At 41.7% G+C, this 24,388-nt stretch overlaps 1 protein-coding gene across 1 annotated transcript in view; it reads right to left on the minus strand.

Moving 5' to 3' along the window:
* Positions 1 to 4,386: 4,386 nt before the first annotated feature.
* The window catches only part of LOC143983004 (uroplakin-3b-like protein 1), a 28,546-nt gene continuing 8,544 nt past the window's right edge, over positions 4,387 to 24,388 (minus strand). Inside the window, exons 3-6 of the mRNA XM_077482203.1 lie at positions 24,129 to 24,345; positions 17,742 to 17,818; positions 7,612 to 7,741; positions 4,387 to 5,728 (exon numbers count right to left, since the gene is read on the minus strand). Of these exons, the coding sequence (XP_077338329.1) occupies positions 5,557 to 5,728; positions 7,612 to 7,741; positions 17,742 to 17,818; positions 24,129 to 24,345 (596 nt within the window). The 3' untranslated portion in view covers positions 4,387 to 5,556. The remainder of the gene's footprint in view (positions 5,729 to 7,611; positions 7,742 to 17,741; positions 17,819 to 24,128; positions 24,346 to 24,388) is intronic.

Consider the following 24,388-nt stretch of genomic DNA (forward strand, 5'->3'; position numbering starts at 1 on the left):
GTGTCATCCATATAGACAGTTGCCATCATAAATCGTGGCTGAGTTCGGTCCCACGCAGTCAGTTTCTCAGGCTCCGCCGAAACTGTACTGACACGGACACATTTAACACACAGGCTAATATTTTGAGACAGCGATTCCTGGATAAGGGGTATGATAATAAGTCCCTAGATTCTGAAATTCAGAGAGTCACCAATTTGGACAGGAAGTGCCTACTTGTAGTTAAACCTAAACAAGAACCTGATGGTAGTTTTAAATGGGCCATGTTGACAACATTTTCAACACAACACAAACAGATTAAAACGATTGTCAACAGACATTGGGAGGTTCTTAAAAATGACACCCTTCTTGGTGCATTATTACCGGAAAGGGCTAAAATCATTTTTAGGGCAGTTCCTTCCCTGCAAACCTTATAGCACCAAATATTGTGAATCCGCCTGTCCGCCCCTCTTTCTTTCATGACTTAAGTTATTTTCCGTGCAAGAAATGTGTTGTGTGTCAACACAACACTTTAGGGAGACGTAAGACCCTGGAATTTACTTCAACAGTAACAAAGAAGAAGTACAAGATTAAACAATTCTGTACTTGCGGCACCAAATATGTTGTATACCTGATAACCTGCCCTTGTGGCAAACAATACGTCGGCCGTACAATCAGGATGTTTTCGTTAAAAGTTGGTGAACACATTGCTCTCATCAAAAGTAGGGATTCTAAGCACATTGTCCCTAGGCATTATAAAGAGTTTCATAACAGTAATCCAGCTGGCTCACAATTCCTTGCCATAGATAAGTACGACCCTGCATGGCGTGGGGGTGCTATGACCAGAGGCGTTTCTCGTTTAGAGACATTTTGTATCTATGAGCTCCAGTCCCACTCCCCTTTCAGAATGAATGTGGAGTGGGACATTAACGCCTTTATTAATGAATCCTAGGCACTTTAATTGGCATGTTTATTTTTATAACAATTAATCATTAGTGATTTTATCTTTTTATTTCATTCATATGTTTATGTTTATATGTTATCAGATAGCACATATATTTTGGTGGGTATTTACACACTGGAGTAATTCATACTATATATATATATACGTTGGGAGGACTCCACTACTCCACTACTGCCAACATTTTTTTACAAGCGCTTGAAACACTTTTAAAATGTAAGTGTGTTACTTTTTAATAACATTTTCGTTTTCATATGGAATTACGCTATATGGTCTTCTCTATCCTTTTCCATTTACCAGTTGAAACTTGATAAAACATACTCCTGTGTGGAGACAAACCTTCTCTAAAAGTTTTGGGATGCAGTTCCAGAAATCGCATCCTACGTTGTCAGCTGACACTTCCAAGCTCTATTGACTCATAGAACGTAGGTTCTTTTGGGTCTGAGCTATCTGGTAAGCTCATATCTTTACAGGTGGTGGTACTGTCACACCAGTGATTGCGTGTCAACACATACTGTTTCGTGTCTTGAGAAATGCCCAAATCAAACCACGTGGGATTTTTGCATGATAGACTTTTTCACCTAAAGACTTTTCACACGATTTGTTTTATATTCATTTACGTTGCAATAATTAGTTTTTTTTGTGCAATTTCACTACTAGCCTATTTTATGTTTATATATGTGAGATGATAATTTTTGCACTGGTCACATCGTTTGTATCTTTCAAATTTGATACTATTTTATTATTTTTTGCATCTTTCATATTTGATACCACTCTAGCATATGTCACTAGTTTTATTATATAAAAATTATTTAAATTTTTGCACTTTTGCAAGTAAGGTGGTCTTGGCACTCTCCAGCCAGACTACCATATTTAGCACTACACTTTATATACTAATTTACCTTTTGAAACAAATTTAGCTGCTTGACTTTATTTATTTGAAGTTTTCAGGCAGCGCAGTGTTCCTCGGATTGTACATCAGAACATCCACCCTGTATCTGGATGTCATATTTTTGGCATCTCTATTTTTTATCTTAGGTAAATGCACTTTTGGAGATATGCTTTGCAAAAGACTCATGTCATACAAGGCTGGATTACTTTCATTGCAAATGATTGTGTTGTGATTTTAGTGGTGTCATTTCTTTCAATACATTCAATTGACAAGCTTTAAATTAGCATTTGATAAACCTGATTACATCTTATCTTACCCAAGCCAATTACTTTTCGGCTATAAACTATGAGGGAGGCACCTGTATCATTGAATATATATAATATATTGATTGTGCCTTATTGTATATGGGCTGTGTGAATAGATAATATTGTAATTTTTCAAAATGCAGCATTTGTCTAATGGAGATGTTATGCCTTTTCAATCCAAGCACTGAAAATGGGATCTCTCCAACTGATCCATTTGTGGCAAGATAACTGTAACTTACTGTCCCAGCAGAATTAGCAGAGGGTGACTCAATCCAAATGACATCTTGTAGATCATAGAAAGCTTTAAATGAAAACTTGTTCAGATCTTCACAGATAAACATCAGGTCAATAAATCATAGTATGCCTAACTCCAGCAAAATACAGTACATGTGATGAATGGAGGCTAAAACATGTAAAAGAAGGGTGAGACTACCTACATAGAGCATTCCCTAGCTATGGAGTGAGATAGGGACAAAATTATTAAAGGCAAAGAGACAATACATGTATAACAGGATAAGATACATAATAGTCCAAATACTTGCTTTGTTATGCAGAATTGCTGCTCTCACCTGTGAATGAACAGTTTTGAAATCACTTTAGTAGAATTAATGACCTCAGGCTGATGGATTATCTCCTTGACAGGCTCTGGGAAATATTCAGCAAATTATGCCACTATTGGTTTAAATAAAATAACACTGTAAGCAGACCACACAACATTGCTATTGCCAGTGCATATCTTTTCTACTCCCCCTGCCCACTTTGTCTTTACTTCCCCTTTCTTACTTTTAATTTTCTTGGCTTCCTTTCTTCTATGTAGCACCCCCTAGTGTTTCTAGAGTGCTAGAGGTGAGATTTTTGCTTCGAGTAGGTCAATTTGTGCAGGCTTGGCTGGTAGCCAAGCACATCTGTGTTTTTTTTCCTGGGTTAGGGAGAGCTGGATGACTCAGAGGCAGCATCACTGAGACCTCTGCCCTATTTCTAGAACGTGCTGGAACCTTCTAGAAAGATGGGAGGGGAAGTAAAGTGGCGCTGCCTGGAGTATTCTGAGGGCCCTGACCAATCCCCAACTTGGATTGGCAGGAGGCAGGCCCCCTTAAATACTCTGGGTCAGCCTAGCTGGGAAGGAGCGTTCAGGTGGAAGGTGGAGATGGAGTGTTAGGCTTTCGTGTCCTTTGAGTGAGCTCCCCAGTCTGGGGGGGGGGTGACCTTGGGCCTGGGCTGGTCAGGACCCTCTTCTAAACACACAGAGGCATCCTGGCCAGGAGGCACTGGGAGCAAGTAGAGGCAGTGGGAGAACACTGCCGGGCAAGTTTCCAGGAGCAACAGGAACAGTCGAGAGGGCTGGTTAGTGACACACAGTGAGAAGGACTGGGAGGTACACCTGACAGGACTGGGATGGAGCAGTATGGGAGGGGTGCAGAGCCCATCAGGAGGCTATTTGTTAATAACAAAAAGGTAAGTTATGACAGCAGTCAAAGAAATCTGGTTATATTCTTGTTATACAGTATTTGGGTAAGTGGTTCGATAACTATCTTCTAAGGCCCTAAATACTGTCTCATATCTTTTTATTATGAAATGTACATATATATCTATATCTATATGGAAGGTGAAGGGGAGCACAGGAAATCTTTGGAATTTTTAACACACCAAACCAACTTGCCTTTTCATGGTAGAGACAGATTTCTGTAGGCCAAGGAAAGTGTCATGGTACCTTATTTATGGTTTAATGAGAACTTTTGGCATTTAGTCAAATGACATGTAAGAAATTTTTGTGCTGGAAGCATGAAAGACTTGCCACATGCTGTGATCATAGGTCTGAACTAAAAAGTAATGTTAGGCACAGAAAGCAGGTCCCACACAACTCCTCCTCTGGACAGTTGATATATTTTTACCTGCATCCCATTATATTATAATAGATATGCAACTTAAAATCTACATAACATAGCTTTTCTGATAGACGAAAATTATATACTCCTAGTAGTCACATTGGTTCTCATACACAAAAAGTATCTTTAGGGAAAATAAATACCCATTTTCTTAGAGCAGTCCATCAGATTCTAGCTGACATAATTCTAGTGCAACAGTTTACAACCTAAAAAAGGGGATTGAATAACCACGTTTAGACATTTATGTTGTGAAGGAAATATTTTAATAAGCCAAAAAAAAAAAAAAGAATAACTCACTAGTCATATAAATTATTAGAAAATATACACACCATCAGCTAATTTGTTTTAAAAATCCCCAGAATCATCTTTCAGAGAATGTACAGGTTTAATTGGTAACATATTCAAGGTTTTAAATGGTCGCTCTTCGCACTATAGTCTGTTTACACACATTATTTTGGCAGAGTTCAGGTAATACACTTTGCATTATCACAAGACAGCAATAGAATACTGCTCACACATTTCCAAACCTGTAGACTGACTTTTGATGTTTTTTTTAATCCCAGTATACTAGAAATAGGAGAATAGAATGGAAGGGCACAATAAAAACTCTGTTTTATTAGGAACACCCTTGAAAGATCTGTAGAACCCAAAGAAACTTGCTTAATGTATTAAAAAAAAAAACAATACAAACTCTTTGCATTTACCTTAACAACCAACTAAATATGACTTTTAAAGAGAAAAATATTTGGACGCTGGTGGGTTAAATCACCCATTGGCTTTTTATTTGTTGGAGACTCAAGTGGCAACATTTGTCTACAGAAATTTGTCTTTAGACAACCAAAAAACTCATAGAAGGCATTAGGAGGGTGTCAACATCTTTTAGCTCTATTCTCCAACTATTTGTTTACACCACATATAAAGCAATACCTTTATTGTTTATTTTACTATCAGATGGGAACTAGGACACTATAATTTTTCTTTGTAATATCTGTAGTAGTTGACAAACAGTAGGAATTCCTATGGTTAAATTTAGCCATTAGTATCTTTTGAGTCCCAAGAAGTATCCAGCATGTCATTCAGGCCTTATACAGGTTCCCACTAGCAATTTTGAAAATGTGATTCACATGCGCTTCTGTGTATCACACAAAAGGCAGCCCATTCACTTTAATGGGCTGCTCTTTGCATGTTTGTCGCAATTTGGAATCATGGGCAGGATCGCATCTATTCTGCCTATGATTCCTAATTGCCAAAATGTGAACAGGGCCTTAGTTTGCCAGTATACACTTAAAACTGAAACTTGGAATTTTGGTAAAATTAATCTTTAATCATTCCTTGAAGGTGACTTTCTTTTAAAGATTTGTTTAGATGGTATCACATAGGAAATTTTATTTCTCCATATCTCTGTAACATATACAACGACTGTAAAAACAGGTGGATCTCCATAGATATTCATAGCTAAAGATTTTAGCATGCAACATTTCAATTTTCAGGTATCTTTAAAAGATATTACATATGGGAGCACAAAGGCCCACTAGGTCATTTAAACATTGTGTACACTGTGGTGGGTCTTGTTGATTGTCGTTTTGAATGGGTCATGTACAGATTATGTGGAACGTATGTCGTATTTAATACATATTCACCCATGTCCACCTCTTCTTTCACCAAGAATCCTTCATTGTCAATTGTGTGACACCAGCAGATGTCTTTGCTATAAATAAAAGTAGACATACAAAATGTCAGAATTAATCAAGCAGAAAATAATGACCAAAGCTACAAAAATGATCACAAACCTCTAGAATAACATCCAAACTGGTAAAATACACAAGTGAATCAGTATTTTGTAGAAAGACCTGCTATGTATAAGATTCCAGATTTTATTTGTAGCAATTCTGCTAATTTAGCTTCTAAAGTTGACATTAGGCATACAAAATGTCATACTGTAGACTTGAGCATTCCTGGAGCCCCAACAAGAGAAGTCTGAGGGGAGCATCAACTTTCAGATTTGTATGAAATGGCAATCTGGTTTTCTGATCTATAGAGAAAGACTACAAAACTACCTCATGGCATCTGGAAATGCCTGCTATGAGATAACAATATTGAAGAGCAACTGTGAAATCACTGTAGGTTTTCTTTAACAACTTCAGGAAGGCACATTAATGATCTGTTACTTGTTAGTTGGCAAGCTTTACCATACATTCTTTCCTGAAGATGGATGGCATAGGCTGATTTTGTTTGTGAACAGTCTGCCTTTTAAATCATTAGATGATAAACTAACATTCAGATATGCCCGCATAACACTCAAGCCTACTCTGCTAACACTGCAACAATACACATATTTTAATTGCTTTTGTAACTCTTTAAAGGACAAGTACAGCCAAAGCTGATTTGACTATACTTCTGTGGACAATAGGAGTGCCATTCGTTCTACACTACTGTGAATCGTTTTCAACAGACATTGGGCTTCCGTCACAGGGCCCGTCCAGGCTGGAGAAAGATTGCGACCATATGGTTGGGATCTGCCAAGAACCCTGGACCGGAACCTGGCTTAGGCTCTTAGCGAGCCGCTGAGAGCTTGGGCCAGCCACTCCTGCACCCTCCACAGCCCAGCCCTACAGTGAGCTGACAGTCACCAGCTCTCTGCCACGGAGCACTGAGCGATCATCGGTGTTTGATCGTGCTGTTCTCAGTCTTAGAGCCGGCAGAGGACAGACTTGTAAATGTAGCAGTGACACCATCACTGTAGAGTACATAGCCTGTACAGAGAGCAGACTGGTTTCCCTGCACAAGGAGAGAGAGAGCAGAAGTCTTATTTACAGGAAGCTTCTGCAAAGGAGTAAAGTTTCATGTCTGATTACTGCACAGATCTGGAAGAAAAAAGCACACCAAGATTCAAATAAGAATACACATGCCTCTTGTATTTAGACAATATTCGCTTACCATGGAGTTTAGATTTAGAAAACCACTTATTTCTGGATGCATCAAATCAGAAGTTAGTGCCATCGGTCAAGAGAAACAAGTGATGGGTGCTGTATATGCAGTTAAAATTCATTATGATGGGGCATGAACTTTAGTTCTTTTGCCAAATATTGAATGTCCCATGATGCCAGATGTTCAGGCAAAGCAGATGCATGGGAGTGCCATTAATTCATAATGGCACTCGCACACATCAGAGAATGTGAAGAGAAAAAAGTATTCCATTATTAGGAGTATGTTTATTAAAGTTGGTTTGGATACTGCAACATTATTGGTACACTGGTAAAGAATACAAATACTATAAACATATATATATATATATATATATATTGTATAAAGTAGGAATTTTAGGCTAAAGGATTAGTTCACCTTTATAGAAAATCTGTAATGCTGACCTAACACGGGACTCCCTCCCCGCCTCTCCAGGCCCTGCTGTACTTACTTCCTAGAATCCTGAGTTGTCAGGGTTCCCGCAAGTCTCTTTACCACTCTCTACCATGTGAGGTGCAGCGAGAAACCGAGGGGAATCCGGTGTTGGGTCACTTTAACAGATTTTCTGTAAAGGTGAACTAACATTTTAGGGCATATTAAGAAAGAATAGCAAGAATGTGTACTTACCTGCCCAGAGCAAGTGCAGCTATGAGACATGCCAACAAAATAGCCAGAAGGACAGAGAGGATGACAACAAGTACAATCATTCCAGCGCTGCGACCTTGAGGCCATGGATTCAGAATACTTGGACTGATTCCTAATGGGAAAGGAACAAAATAGAATATATGGATATATAATATTATTTTATGTTATTAAGATATAGTACTTGTATGACTGATCTTTTATAAGAAGCTCATACACTTATTTGAGTGTAAACAGACTACTGTTTCCACCCTATATGTTACTTTAATTCCTTTTATTAAGTTAATATCTAACTATTCTGTTTTAAAGGGCATGAACCCTGTGGACCTGAATCCCCAATGCAGAGCCCTTTCTTACTGTTATACACCCAGAACATGAGTAATTCCTTTTTTAGCACTACTCTTCCCCCAATGCCTCCCTCCAGGCCCTTCTAAACTGCACATGTGCCCAGGCTTCAGAAATTAAACTATGCACATATTATTAGCAAGCAGTAAAAAAGCTATAATATAAAACATCCCTGACCTTACATACTGCTTTTAATGTGAAGTTAAAGTGATACTAAAGGCTTGTTTTGTTTTTGATTAAAAATAACAAACATGTTATACTTACCTGCTCTGTGCTATAGTTTTTCACAGAGAAGCTCAGATCCTCCTCTTCTTGGGTCCCTCACTGATTCTTCTGTCCCCTCCACCCTGCCGAGTGCCCTCACAGCAGCAGCTTGCCATGGGGGCACCGAACCAAGCCACAGCTCCCTGTGTCCATTCAGACACAGAGCTGCGGCCCAGCCCTGCCCCCCCTCTCCTGATTGTCTCACTCGCTTTGACAGCAGTGGGAGCCAATAGCGCCTGCTGCTGTGTCTCAGCCAATCAGGAGGAAGAGTTACAGGCAGTCTCTTGTATAACATCACTGGATCGAGACGGGGCTCAGGGGAGCTGCTGCACATAGAAGGTTTTAAATCTTAATGCAAAGAATGCATTAGGATAAAAAGCCTTCTGTGTGTAGCAGTCCCCCTCAGCACCCCTAATACTTACCTGAACCCCATATCTATCCAGTGATGTGCATGAGTGCCTCGGCTGTCCGGGACTCTCCCTGCTGATTGGCTGAGACATCGCAGTGGCACCATTGGTTCCCGCTGTTTTTAAAGTCAGTTAGCCAATCAGGAGAGAGAGGGGGCAATTGGCAGGAGGGAGGGGCTAGGAGCACCAGTGTGGGATGAGGAGGATCTGGGCTGCTCTGTGCAAAACCATTTAAAAAAACACCAAGTATAAAATGTTTGTTATTTTTAAAGAAAAAAAAATGAGACTTTAGTATCACTTTAAAACTTTCTGCCTTTACAACCACTTTTATTCTCAAAGATCCTCAAGGACTGCAACAAAAACTCTAAGGGCCCATTCACACTTGAGCAATTGGTAGCTTGAATCTCCAAAATTCTCAACATCCAAAATCCCGTGTAGTTTAATAGTGGCTGTTCACATTTGAGTGATTAGGCATTTGCAGCTTGGCACCTAATTCTCTAAAAGCTACACAAGTTACTTTTGAAGCAGAAATTGACATTTTTGGCCCCATAGACTTGAATAGGATGGCTTAAAAAGAGAGAATCAAGAACTTTTTGCACATTTGTTTTAGGCATTTTCTTAGCCTGTAAAAACTGGTCTCCTATTTAGTGCATTCCTTACGGCTAAAACAAAAATACCTGAAGGTTTAATACACATGTAAAATGCTTGAAATAGGCTTCTAAAACGCTCACATATGCACTCAAATATGGCCAAAAATCTATACCTGTAAAACGCTCTGCTCATGTGTGAAAGTTGGGTTTTATTCAGTTTCTAAGCCTAGGTGCACATATGTGCGTGCACTTTTGGGCGCAAATGTCGTGAGTACAGAAGCCTGTTCACTTGAGTGGACTGCTGTACCCATGGCAAACGTGGAAAAAGAAGTCCCTGACCCTCTTTAAAAATGCAGTTTTACACGTGGGTGTCAATGCATAGGGGTGTCATTAAGAACTAATGGCACCTCTGCACATCTACTAAGGAGCAGTGTGTTTATGTGCGTGGGTTGGGAGTGTGCGTGATTATGCACACGTTCTTGACTCACATATATGCAAACCTGGCCTAGCAGCTTTGAAATACTAGATATCTGCTTACATTAGAAGGTTGGCAGCCTGTCAGGATCTGCTCTCAGAGGAAAAAATCTAAAGTTTCAATAACTATGTTGTGAATTTTGAAAGTATATTTTTTCCACAATGCCATAGTAGATACAGAAATGAATGAGAAATGTTTTAAAGAGCATGCGTTGTTTGGTTTAAATAGGCACCGGTATATACTTCAGTGTGCATGATCTGGGCACAGGATAGGTTCTAAGTGGCCAATTTGTCTGAGGGGCTTGCTCGTCCCACCAGCCACTTGGCACCCTGTTGTTTCACTTGTTTTCTGTAGCTGACTGTCTGAGTAGCCAGTCTGTGTGTCTGACTCTTGTAGAGCCATAGCAAAAAGCTTGAAAGGGGATGTTTTTAAATTCACCATGCTCATGTCCTCATTGTCTTTTGTCATGTAATTATGTATTGTCACAACTTTATCATAAGTGTTATATCGCCATTGTTTGTTGTTTTTCTCTGGATGTTTCCTGTTAGGGAATTTATGTACCCTGTCTAGCTCTAAAGATAAGGCCCGGACTATCGTATTATGTATTAGGTAGATTTTTTTACATTTTCAGTAAACCCTCTACTTTATTTTGTTTTCCGTGACCCCAGACTCCCACTTTTGGCTTTGCAAAAGAGGTGCATACTTTTGTTTTGTTTTATGTGATGTATTATAGTTTTATATAATGTGATGCTATACAGTATCTCACAAAAGTGAGTACACCCCTCACATTTTTGTAAATATTTTATTATATCTTTTCATGTGTCAATACTGAAGAAATGACACTTTGCTACAATGTAAAGTAGTGAGTGCACAGCTTGTATAACAGTGTAAATTTGCTGTCCCTTCAAAATAACTCAACACACAGCCATTAATGTCTAAACCGCTGGCAACAAAAGTGAGTACACCTCTAAGTGAAAATGTCCAACTTGGGCCCAATTAGCCAGTTTTCCCTCCCTGGTGTTATGTGACTCATTAGTGTTACAAGGTCTCAGGTGTGAATGCGGAGCAGGTGTGTTAAATTTGGTGTTATCACTCTCACTCTCTCATACTGGTCACTAGAAGTTCAACATGGCACCTCATGGCAAAGAACTCTGAGGATCTGAAAAAAAGAATTGTTGCTTTACATAAAGATGGCCTAGGCCAGGGGTAGGCAACCCTGGGACACAAAAAGCCTCTTTTGGCAGCACTTGACTCCCTCCCCATCAGCAGAGCAGCGCAGGGAAGTGTCAGTGAGACACTAATGCATTCCAATTTCAGAATCCCCCACGTCGCACCTGCACTAAGAGGGGGCACTGTGCCACGACACCTTGTAAAAGATGGGAAACATTGTTTGGTTCTCTAACTTTGCTGTAGCTGCGATCGTCCACTTTTGTGATGGGGAAGAGATTGGGTGCAGTTCTTTTGGGGGGGGGGGTCCATGTTTCCAGGAGGAGGACGACTGTCTTGGCAACTGCTAAAGCCAATCACAGTCATGCTAGCCCCATCCACCATCTGGAGGAAGATGACTCGCTTGGTTGTCACTACCAATCTCAGAAAGAGGGGATTTCACTGTGATTGAGAAAACCCCAATCAGATGACAGTTTGTGGAATTACTGTTGAGCTTTTGGGAACTTTGTTGAAATTATTCCTGAACCTTTGCATCACTACTGAACCCCTGCACTCTGTGTCCCTTTAAGCCACAGTCAGTATTTAGCGCAATGAAAATCACACCTGACAATTTTCTCAGCTTCCGAGGCCCAACTTATGATCCTGCACAGAAGCCCACTGCTTTCAGTAAATGCCCCTGACCTGAGCTCATCATTGTGCATCCATTTCATATTCTTGTATGTGACATCACATAAAAACACATGGGCTGGATGCGCGAAGTGGATCAGCAGGATGAGTGTGCCAGGACAAGTAGATGTCTCTTATCTCTGCTTCCCTTCACCACTCTGCATATCGCACATATCATAGATGAAAAGAGGGTACAGCGGTGGAGCAGATGAGCAGGAGGGTACAGCGGTGGAGCAGATGAGCAGGAGGGTACAGCGGTGGAGCAGATGAGCAGGAGGGCACAGCGGTGGAGCAGAGGAACAGGAGGGTACAGCAGTGGGGAAAATGAGCAGGGGAGTTTCAGATATGGAACAGAGGAGCAGGAGTGTACAGTGGTGGGGAAGATCTGCAGGGAGGTACAGTGGTGGAAGAGATGAGAAGGGGCTTCAGCAGTGGGGCAGAAAAGCAGGGGGGTACATTGATGGGCCAGATGAGCAGGGGGGGTTCTGTGTTGAGCCAGATGAGCAGGGGGGTTCAGGGTTGGGGCAGAAAAGTATGGGGTAGAGCAGTGGGGTAGATGTGAAAGGAGGTGTATTGGGGGGCAGATGAGCAGGGGGAACAGTGGTAGGGCAGGAGAGCAGGGGGAACACTGGTAGGGCAGGAGAGCAGGGGGGTACAGAGGTGAGACAGATGTGCAGGAGGTACACTGGTGGGGCAGATGAGAAAGCGGGTTACAATGGTGCGGCAGATGAGCAGATGGATTCAGTGTTAGGATAGATGAGAAGGTGATTCAGTAGTGAGACAGAAGAGCATGGCGAGGGAGCAGAATTGCAGGGAGGTACAGTGGTGGGGCAGATAAGAAAAGGGGTACATTGATGGGGCAGATGAGCAGGGAGTTACATTGGTGGCACAGATGTGCAGGAGGTACAGTGGTGGGAGGGATTAGAAGGGGGTACAGTGGTGGGATAGAAAAGCAGGGGGGTACAGTGATGGGGCAGATGAGTGGGGGGTTCAGTGTTGGGCCAGATAAGAAGGGGGTTACAGTGGTGGGAAAGATAAGCAGGGGGGGATTCAGTGTTGGGGCAGAGGAGAAAGGAGGTACATTGGTGGAACACATGAGCAGGGGGTTACAGTGGTGGGGGAGAAGAGCAGGGGGAACAGAGGTGGGACAGATGTGCAGGAGGTCCAGTCGTGGGGCAGATGAGAAAGGGGGTTACAGTGGTGGGGCAGATGAGCAGATAAGTTCAGTGTTAGGACAGATGAGAAGATGGTTCAGTGGTGGAGCAGATGAGCATGGGGGTACAGTGATGGGGCACATGAGAAAGGGGAACATTGGTGGGGCACATGTACAGGGGGTTACAGTGGTGGGACAGATGAGCAGGGGCGTACAGAGGTGGGGCAGATGTGCAGGGTAGTACAGTGGTGGAGCAGATGTGCAGGGGTTTACAGTGGTGGGGCAGATGCGCGGGGGTTATAGTGGTGGGGCTGAGGAGGGGGGTACAGTGGTGGGGCAGATGAGAAAGGGGGTACAGTGGTGGGGCAGAAGTACAAGGGGTTACAGTGGTGGGGCAGAAGTACAGGGGGTTACAGTGGTGGGGTCAGATGAGCAGGGTAGTACAGTGGTGGGGCAGATGTACAGGGGGCTACAGTGGTGGGGCAGATGAGCAGGGGGGTACAGTGGAGGGGCAAATGTGCATGGCAGTACAGTGGTGGGGCAGATATGCAGGGGGTACAGTGGTGAAACAGATTTGCAGGGGGGAAGAGATATCTGAGGTGTGAAGGTGCATGAATTTAGGCTGATCTGAGATGTGAGAGTGCAGGATGTTAATTTCTCACTATAAGAAGATTGCCAAGACCCTGAAACTGAGCTGCAGCACAGTGGCCAAGACCATACAGCGGATTAACAGGACAGGCTCCATTCATAACATGCCTTGCCATGGTCAATGAAAGAAGTTAAGTGCATGTGCTCAGCGTCATATCCAGAGGTTATCTTTGGAAAAATAGACATATGAGTGCTGCCAGCCTTGCTGCCGAGGTTGAAGGGGTGGGGGGTTAGCCTGTCAGCGCTCAGACCATATGTCGCACATTGCATCAAATTGGTCTGCATGGCTGTCGTCCCAGAAGGAAGCCCCTTCTAAAGATGATGCACAAGAAAGCCCGCAAACAGTTTGCTGTAGACAAGCAGCCTATGGACATGGATTACTGGAACCATGACCTGTGGTCTGATGAGACCATTATAAACGTATTTGGTTCAGATGGTTTCATGTGTGTGTGGCGGCAACCAGATGAGGAGTACAAAGTACAGTGCATGAGTGCTGCCGGCACTGGGGAGCTACAGTCAGGGCCGGTGCTACCACTACCACTAGGGTGCACTGCCGCCTAGGGTGCCCGGCCACTGGTGACCCTCTTCCCTCTCTCTGCAGCCAGTAACTAAGTCAGTCTCAACACAACAGGCAGCCGCTCCCGAGTCCCTCTGTACAGTGTCAGAGGCGCAGCGGCGGCAGAGAACTGTGTCATCCCCTGCGCCTCTGATCATCACAGTGCCAGACTGCTAGTAACCTGTCTGTCTGTGTTTCACCGTCACCACCAGTCTCTGATCATATTCCACTACAGCCAGCTCTGCCTCTCTCTCTGCCCAGTTCCCATATGCCTCATGGTCCGTTCTCCCCCCACAACTCCGCCTCTTCCCCTCTCCTCAGCCTTTCCAGCAATGTCCATTGTCCAGGGCTCGATGCTTTTAGCCTCTACTGTGCGGGCACTCTGCAGGATCAGAGCGCTCTCCCACCGACACAACACTGCCAACATCCCCTCTCCTGGTAAGAGACTTCATGATCTCTGCTGCTGTTTCTTCTCAGCTCTGTTTTCCTCCCAGTGAGGCTGTGGTCACATGTAGTGGAGCCTGGAGAACAGGCACATGTCCCGCATGATGCTGCAGCCCAGTTAGAAGAAGGTAGCTGAAAAATATGTCACCAGGCAAACCATGTGTACTGTATAGGGTCTGAGCCAGGAAACAGGACACCAGGGGTGGCTGGGCAACTGCACATACAGAATCCTCAGTGTGTAGTGGGATTGAGCAGCAGACTATAGCTTTGGGAAGGATGTCCTGTCACTGCTTCAGCGCCCCAACAGGTATGCAGATGCACACAGGTTGGGTGAGACACAACCAGAGTGATGGTAGTATTGCTCATAACATCATGTAATACTGACTGAACTGCACTCTACACATGTGTCAAATATAGTATTATGTCCTGCACTGGTTGACAGACCTATGCTGCTTGCTGCCTCTTGTATTTATGTGTGCTTTACACTGCTTTCAACTTTGCTTTGTCCGTTTTGCTGCCAAACACAGACAGATCATGGATCCACTGCATCCACTTAAAATTCCTTCCAGAAAGTATAAATAAAATTGGACATCCCAGTGATTGTAAGGTTAGGTGGGTAGTCTATACAGATATGACTCCCCCAGCCTACATACAATAAGTGTGTTTTTTAGTGGCTGATTGTGTGTTAAAACAACATTGTCTTGAGTGGCGGTGTAGAGTATTTGATATTTAATATTTATTCTTTTTAGTCATTGTGCCACATTGCTTTTTAGATGGATTTTATTTCATGCTACATCTCACAAGGTAACTTATTTTATTAGCAGCAGCTATTCTTTATTGCTGCTAAATTTTTGGTATTTTGGAGGGGGAAATCGTCCATAATTGTACAAATCACTGTTCAGCCATCTCTGATCTGATCTATCATCCCTGATCACTGCCCAGGCCTGGAGTACACAAAGATGAGGTGTCCAGGGATCTGTCCTGTCAATACCGCCTGGTGATTGCTGGCATATACAGAGCTGGCCCTCACACACCAGACTTTTAGCCCCAGTTCACACTAGAACGCGGTGCAGGAAAACCACCATCCATGTGCATTTCCCACACCGCATTCGGGGGGGGGGGGGGGGGCAAAATTAGGTTTCGCCTAGGGTGTCAAATATCCTTGCACCAGCCCTGGCTACAGTTCATTGAGGGAACCATGAATGCCAACATGTACTGTGACATACTGAAGCAGAGCATGATCCCCTCCCTTCAGAGACTGGGCCACAGGGCAGTATTCCAACATGATAACGACTCCAAACATACCTCCAAGACGACCACTGCCTTGCTAAAGAAGCCTGAGGGTAAAGGTGATGGACTGGCCAAGCATGTCTCTAGACCTAAGCCCTGTATACGTGATGGTGTTGTGCTGTTTGTAATGTGCAAATATGTGCCAAAGGAGGCTAGAAAAATATATATGAAATTACATCATGATAATTAGCAAACCATAGCTGAAACCAAATATTTGATACAAATAAAACCTGTATAACAAAATTGTGACATATAGCAAACAGATAAGTGAACAAATAAGTGAAACAATATGATAAAGTCCAATGTGCACAACTAAATGTACAGTGAAGGAAACACAATCCAAACAAATGATGATCCAGTGATAAAGTGATCGAAGAAATTGTTCCAAAAGAAAGTATATTAATATTTCACTATAGCAGCCTAACTGCCATAAGGTTCACAGCATAAATAAGTTCACAGAAGATAATCTTCAAACGTCCCTTTGGTCAGTTTGAATGAACTTTTTTCGATCGTAGTCTCAGTATATAGGGTTTAGATATAAAAGAGAAAACAGCTCATAGCGTGATCCCATATAGGAGGGTAGGTTATAACAAACATAATAAAATAACTCACTTATTATATGTAATAACTGACAACGATCCACGAGGCCGAGCTTGTATCCTTCTGCCTGAACCTTAATGACGTTGTTTGACATTCAACTCCCTCCACTAGTAGCCTCGATATAAGGGGGGTTTAGGCACAGAAAAGAAAAATGCCCATAGTGTAATCCCGTTTTGGGAAATTTTATTGTAACAAGCAGAGTAAATATCACGTGACTTCATCTGGATTGTTGCCAGGTATTACATATAATAAGTGAGTTAATTTATTTTGTTTGTTATAACCAACCCTCCTATATGGCATCACGCTATGGGCTGTTTTCTCGTTTATATCTAAACCCTATATACTGAGACTACGATAGAAAAAAGTTCATTCAATCTGACCAAAGGGACGTTTGAAGATTATCTTCTGTGAATTTATTTATGCTGTACACCTTACAGCATTAAGGTGAGAGGCTTGTAGACACAGAGGTGCCACATTTAGAAGATTGACTAGGCACCAGTTGTTTTGCTGTTCACGGTGGAGGGATTCCTTATTTGCGTGGAATATCGTTTAGAAACAAATGAAATACATTCTTTTGGAACAATTTCTTTGATCACTTTATCACTGGATCATAATTTTTTGGGATTGTGTTTCCTTCACTGCACATTTAGTTGTGCACATTGGACTTTATCATATTATTTCACTTATTTTTTCACTTTCGTTATGTGTCACAATTTTGTTATACAAGTTTTATTTGTATCAAATATTTGGTTTGCGCTAGGCTTGCAAATTATCACGTGGTGATTTCATATATGCTTTTCTAGCAGAATTTGGCACATATTTGCACATTACACACAGAGCAACGCCATCACGTATACATTCACTTTTTTTCTGTCTAGGATCAGTTTATCAGGTGCTTGCTGCAGTGTATCTTAGCCTTTTTATTTTTTTCGACAGTGTGGGAGTTACTTACCTACATAGACCTAAACCCTATTTAACATCTGTGGGGCATCCTCAAAATGGAAGGTGAAGGAGCGCAAGGTCTCTAACATCCACCAGCTCCGTGATGTTGTCATGGAGGAGTGGAAGAGGACTCCAGTGGCAACCTGTGAAGCTCTGGTGAACTCCATGTGCAAAAGGGTTAAGGCAATGCTGCAAAATAATGGCGGCCACACAAACTATTGACACTTTGGGCCCAATTTGGACATTTTAATTAACTTAACTTTAGTTTAAAAAACTCTCTTTTGTTGCCAGCGGTTTAGACATTAATGGCTGTCTGTTGAGTTATTTTATTTTGAGGGAACAGCAAATTTACACTGTTATACAAGCTGTACACTCACTATTTTTGTAGCAAAGTGTGATTTCTTCAGTCTTGTCACATGAAAAGATGTAATAAAATATTTACAAAAATGTGAGGGGTGTACTCACTTTTGTGAGATAATATAGGAATAATACCACAACCGAAATATTTCAAAAAATAATGTTGTTATTGTACAAAAATCGATGTGATAATCAAATTTGAAAACTGTACCTGTTCTCAGACTGATGAGTTCAGACCATCGTGTTGATGTGATCATTGTGTTATTATTTAATATAACAAATTTAACCCTGGAAACAAAGGAAGAAACACAAGCAATTGTGACTATTCTTTCAAGCTCTTGATTATCAAGACATTATTTAGACAGCCTCAATATGCTTGGTACACCAGAATGATTATAACGTTTTGCACAAACTGCCTCTTGTGACATGTGATCATTTTATTAATAATTATTGCTAGAGTGCGTTTAGAAGCATCATGCTGTCTGCTTTTTATTCACAGCTACTTTCAACTGCACATACCACACACCAAAGAGACGGAAAGAGAGATGGTTTTATGTTTCCTAACTCTGAAAAGTCCTCTGACTCCTTTCCACAAGCTTTCTCTCTGCGTTTTTTTGCTGAGCTTTCCCATAAATGTCCAGAAATGAGAAGAAGTAGGAAAATAAGTTATCAATTTTTGAATGTTCAGTCCTAATACCCGCCCCCCCCCCCTTCAACACCCCCACACCCTGATGTTCAGGCAATGACCCAAAAATTACATTATGGTGAATACAACAGTGTCATAAAACTTTGCTAATTTTCACTGTAACACAGATATCTGGGTGATTTTACCCAAGGAGCAATAACAGAGCAAATGTCTCCCAATGTTCATCTGGGAGCTCCGTTCTGTTATTATCTGTGAAGATGCTGCTGTTAAGTGACATCACTAGCGAGGGAGCTGCAGAATCCAGCAACGTGGATTGTGTCAGAGAATCAGGGGTCATCGGAGGAGGCAAGGGACCCTACGGGTTAAAAGGTTACGAGTAAAGTACAGTCACAGACTGAGATCGCTAAGGTCATTGAGGAGGAACCAGGAGCTTTGTGGGGAGCTCCTTTTTCTCAAGTGGATGAGAAGCTTCGCTATTAGAAGGTGCCAAACCCATATGCTTGTCTGTGTGTACCAGTGGTTATGGAGGATGAACTGAAAGGTGTTGAGAAGCCACTGGGAGTTGTAACAATGGGACAGGTTTCAAGATCCTATTTGTCTCCTTGTAGGGGGCATGGGTGCTGTTTTGTCTTTTTATCACAGTTCCATGATTACAGTATGTGGTTTGCTATGTGTAAGACCTGTATTGACTAGACTTCCCATATGCTTTGGAAGCCTTGTTTTTAGTTCATTGAGGCAGAGTGGCAGAAGCTCTATGAAACGACAGTATGGGAAAACCACCGTGTCCCTAAGTATCGCCGCTCCCTTGTTGTAGACTCTACCCTCATTCATGAGTTCCATTTGTGTCTCACCAAGTAGAACGTTTGAAGGCATGTCTGTTTGGAACCCATCTGCCACTCACTCTTAGAATAGGATTTAGGACCAGGAGAGCCTGAGTGCTCTGTTTCCAGCTGCTTCAAGGGGTCTTTCTGACAAATGGCCTCTTCCCAGATAGAACAACAAGGATAAAAAAGACACTACGGCTACACCTAATACAAATTTGGCTGAAAAAGCAGAACTGAAATTTGTTCAATTCAATTCCTCATTTAGACATCACATACCATCACCTTAAAGCCTGAATGGAGACTTAAGGTGTGTCCCTCTGAATTAGGGTAAGCTAACAAAAAAGAGGGGAGAAGGAAAGGTTTCCCAAGTAATTCTTCAAAGATGAACAGCTAGTATTATCAAAAAAATTTACAACTCTTTATTGAAAGATCCACATGAACACTGAGAGCTAGTAAAAATGTATCTAGAACAAACCTTCACCACAGTCAATAAAATTAAACGTTTTCTAAAGACACAGATGGCCACCACAAGCAGACATACACTCCTCACAAATCTAATGAACTTCTAATCCTCATAGATAGATCCCAGTGGGAACATTAATGGTTATAGTTTTAGAGCGATTCGCTCAATATCTCATAGATGCAACACCTTGAGCTTTTAACCATTCCACAGCTGGGTTAAATAGGAGATATTTAAGAGCAGTTCAAAGACTTGACCTGGGTAAGGCACATATGGAAAAGAATGGAAATCACAGAGGATAGAATAAAGACTCTATCCACTATTCCACGTGTACCATGAACGTCCACCAGTGCCCTTGGTGTCCAGCGCCATAGTTCCTGCAAGTAGCTGTAATGCTTCCGTATCCTTTCGAACCTCCTGGGGTATGCGGAGGGGGAATGTCAGCTAGTAGGTGATCTGTGACCTCATTGCAGAGAGCGTTTCTGCACAAGCATTTCACTCGTGGCTCGAGTTTCTTCAGAGCATGCGCAGACATGTGGTAAGTATCCTTATATAGCCAATGCGAAGTACAGCATATGGTGTCTCCACAGAGTTCATCAAATGTCCACTTCTGGTTACTACGCCAGTCACACGATAACAGTAAAAGTGGCTGGCCATGGAGTGCAGCAGGGCTCCATGCACATCATAGGATGTAAATAAATAAACATGGAAATAATAATAGTGAAATAAAAATAAAAAATAAATAAAAGAATAAATAAAGAAAAATAATAAATAATTAAGGAGAGGCGGTTTTGACTGAATTCTTTACCAAAAATAAAGAATTTGTATTTTTAATTTAAACAGCTTACAGCCCCTGGGGCTCAACAATGCATGCAATTTGTCTGTGTTTCTTGAGCCCTAGTGTTTATCTATCTGGTTCTGTCAATCTCTCCCTAGCGAAGACCAACATGAGTTTAAATAATTTTCCAATCTAATTAGATCCCTTCTCCGTCTACTTTCATCAATTCCTAAGTTGGACTATATACTTACTCTTGTCAGTCACCATCAAAGATCCATACTTGGGTGCAATTTCCTTTCCTATGCCTAGAGGTATCCTTTACCCTGGCACAAAATGTATCCCGCCAGTGATTCTAACCTGTGCTCAATCGAGGACTTTCTATAATGCTGTGTTGGATTTCTACGTCTCCTCTATACCCCCCCAACATCTCTATTTCCTTTCCCATTATTTTCACTTTTATATTTGTTTCTATATTCATTTTCTTACTATCATTATTATTTATTATTTTTTTCTTTATATTTATTTTTATTTCACAATTATTATTTCCATGTTTACTTCCTATGATGTACATGGAGCCCTGCTGCACTCCATGGCTGGCCACTTTTTTTGTTGTTATCGTGTGAGTAATTGGAAGTGGATCTCTGTGGAGACACCATATGCTGTACTTCGCACTGGCTATATAAGGATAATTACCACACGTCTGTGCATGCTCTGAAGAAACTTGAGTCACGAGTGAAACCCATCAACTTGACATCATCACACTCTCTGCAATGAGGTCACAGATCACCTACTGACTGACATCCCCCTCTGAATACCCCGGGAGGTTCAAAAGAATGCAGAAGCACTACAGCTACTTGCAGGAACTACGGCACTGGATGCAAATGACACTGGATGCTCACGGTACACATGGAATAGTGGACAGAGCCTTTATTCTATCCTCTGTGGTTTCCATCCTTTTTGGAATCGGGTTGATTGTCAGTCTGTTTTCCTGGAGGTTGCGGACGATCTGGACATCAGGAGAGTGGTGAGCTGTATCGATTCCTTCTTCCCGGCTAGGAAGTGTATACACATATACACACACTCACCTGCTCCTTAGAGATCCAGTAGCCCATCCCCACCTGTAACAGGAACTTTCCGGACAATCAGTGTACATCCTGCTACCCAGGGGAACCCTGAATACTCCTGCCATGTTGATTCCTGCTCTGTTTACATCATTAGGAAACTGTACTCTAATATCATTATTATTTTTGCCATAGATGCATCATTATTTTCCTATCTGCCTTACCGGGGTCAAGTCTTTGAACTGCTCTTAAATATCTTCTATTTAACCCAGCTGTGGGATGCTAAAAGCTCAAGGTGTTGCATCTATGAGATGTTGAGCGAATTGCTCTAAGACTATATCCATTCATGTTCCCACTGGGATCCAGCTACGAGGATTAGAAGTTCATTCGATTTGTGAGGAGTGTAGTATGTCTGCTTGTGGTGGCCATCTGTGTCTTCAGACAACGTTGTCTAATTTTTTTGAATGTGGTGAAGGTTTGTTATAGATACATTTTTACTAGCTCTCAGTGTACATGTGGATCTTTCAATAAAGAATTGTAAATTATTTTGATAATACCGGCTGTTCCTCTTTGAAGAATTACTTGGGAGACCTCTTCCCAGATGGCGGCCTCCTCTCAAGGCACTATCCACTCACAGGGTGGGTCAGGGAAAACCTCAAAGAGGAAAGCTTGGCATCTTCTGCAGTGCACCGAGGGTGCAATAGTCATAGTCAACTGCCCAGAGCTAGAGAATACTGGCACTATTCATCCACCCTATTACGACAAATAGCAAATCCTTTACATGGGCCCACCTCTGATCATAAAGGAGTGTCCACAAGAGCAGCCTTTAGATTATTCTACTGTGGTAGAAACAGATTAATGGATCTTTACATCACATTCTTCACCTCCATAGATTTAAGTTCAGTAGTACAATCCACGCTGGGTAGAAATACATAAACAAAGAATGTATGGACAACTCTCCCACACTCCTCTAATTAAGTCCTTCATAAGTGGATTTTCCTCCAGAGTCTCTACAGCCTACCCCAAAGGGTACTCTCCTCCTTAGGCTACAGGCTTACATGCTGTATACCAGGGGTAGCCTATTCCCATTACTCCTCTGCTCAAGACTCCTCCCACACCAGATTATATAGGGGTACTTTACTCCACCCACTAGCTCCACCCAGGGATGGGACTTTACTAAAAGGGGTAATAACCCCTGCTTACAACCTGATAGATAATCAAATCCATCCCCACTCTATCAAAAACTGTAAAATAAAGCTTTGCCTTTAATTATGCTTTTAACCACTTGCTGACTGCCTACCGCACTTTTACTGTGGCAGGTCAGCTCTATTGTGCGAAACAATGTACCTGTACGTCAATAGGCACTGGAGGGCGCCCACGCCACCAGAGGCGTGATCGCGCACTGATTGGACACAGGGGATGCCAATCAGCGGGTCAGGCAAACCTGATGTCCACTAGTCATCCGCAATTATTTCCCATGTAAACAAGGCAAATTGCCGTTCTGACAGGGAAGAAGATAAGCAGGAACACCGATCTCTGCCTTCATCCAGTCAGAGCAACACCCACACATTTAGAAAGCACCAGCTAGACATACATTTAACCCTCTGATCACCCCTGATGTTAACCCCTTCCCCGCCAGTGTTTTAAGTACAGTAACAGTGCATATTTTTAGCACTGATCACTGTAATAATGTCACTGGTTCCCAAAAAAGTGTCAAAAGTGTTAGTTAGGTGTCTGATTTGTCTACCGCAATGTCGCAGTTTGGCTAAAAATCACTGATTGCCGTCATTACTATAAAAAAAAAGAAAAGAAAAAGAAAAATGCCACAAAAATACCCCACCATTTGTAGACGCAATAACTTTTCTGCAAACCAATTAATATACACTTATTGGGATTTGTTTTTACCAAACATATGTAGCAGAATACATATTTGCCTAAATTGATGAAGAAATTCGATTTTTTACATTTTTTATTGGATGTAATTTCTTTTTCTTTTTTTCAAAATTGATGCTTTTTTTTTGTTTATAGTGCAAAAAATAAAAACTGCAGAGGTGATCAAATACCACCAAAAGAAAGCTCTATTTGTGGGAAAAAAAGGACATCCATTTTATTTGGACATAGCATCGTACGACATGGTCTTTAACCACTTCAGCCCTGGAAGAATTTATCCCTTTAATGACCAGGCCATTTTTTGCGATACAGCACTGTGTTAATTTCATAAAAAATTGTGTGGTCGTGCAACTTTGTACCCAAAATAAATTGGTGTCCTTTTTTTCCCACAAATAGAGCTTTCTTTTGGTGGTAATTGATCATCTCTGTGGTTTTTACTTCTTGCGCTATAAACAAAAAAAGAGCAACAATTTTGAAAAAAAAAAAATGGCAGGGAAGGGGGTTAACATCATGGGCAATGAAAGGGTTAGATGTGTTCCTTGGGAGTGCTTTCTGTGAGAGAGAGAGAGAGATCTGTGTTCCTGATCAGTAGGATTCACAGATCTCGCATTCCCTGTCTGACAGAAGGAAAGTCTGCCTTGTTTACATAGGCAGACCACCATTATGTCATTCTGGAGAACGACCAGAAAGCGCAAACGTACAGTGGGCAGTCCCAAACTGGTTAAGCGGGTAAAACCTTCCAGGACGGAAGTGGTTAATGGATGATATGTTAAATGCAATGCTCATGTATTTAATTTTAGACTAAAATCATTTAGAAATGCAATAAAAAAAAAACAACAACAATGCAGGAAATGCTGTACAGGCAAGACAAGGAAATTAGTCTTAGTCTCACACATTTTAAAAATGAATCTAAACTTTAAAAAAGAAACAAAAATGTACCGGTAAGATCCAGTTTTGGTTAAAGGACCATTACAAAAATTAACATTGGTGCAGTTTTCTTCAAATCCAACTGGCATCATGCCAACAGTATCTGGAATCACGTCAGAGCATGGGTAGTTAGCAGCAGTTCTTTTGTAGATGTGATAATATTTATTTGTTTTGAATGAGGAATAATCAGCTGGGTTACTCAGATTTGCTGTTGTTAAGTTTGGCACAACTGCAAAAAAACAAAGGAGAAAAGCAATAACCATATGAAAACT

Source organism: Lithobates pipiens, unplaced genomic scaffold (genome assembly GCF_037356315.1).
Source record: "Lithobates pipiens isolate NorthernLeopardFrog02 unplaced genomic scaffold, aLitPip1_a1.2 Scaffold_16, whole genome shotgun sequence".
In the NCBI taxonomy this organism is placed as follows: Eukaryota; Metazoa; Chordata; class Amphibia; order Anura; family Ranidae; genus Lithobates; species Lithobates pipiens.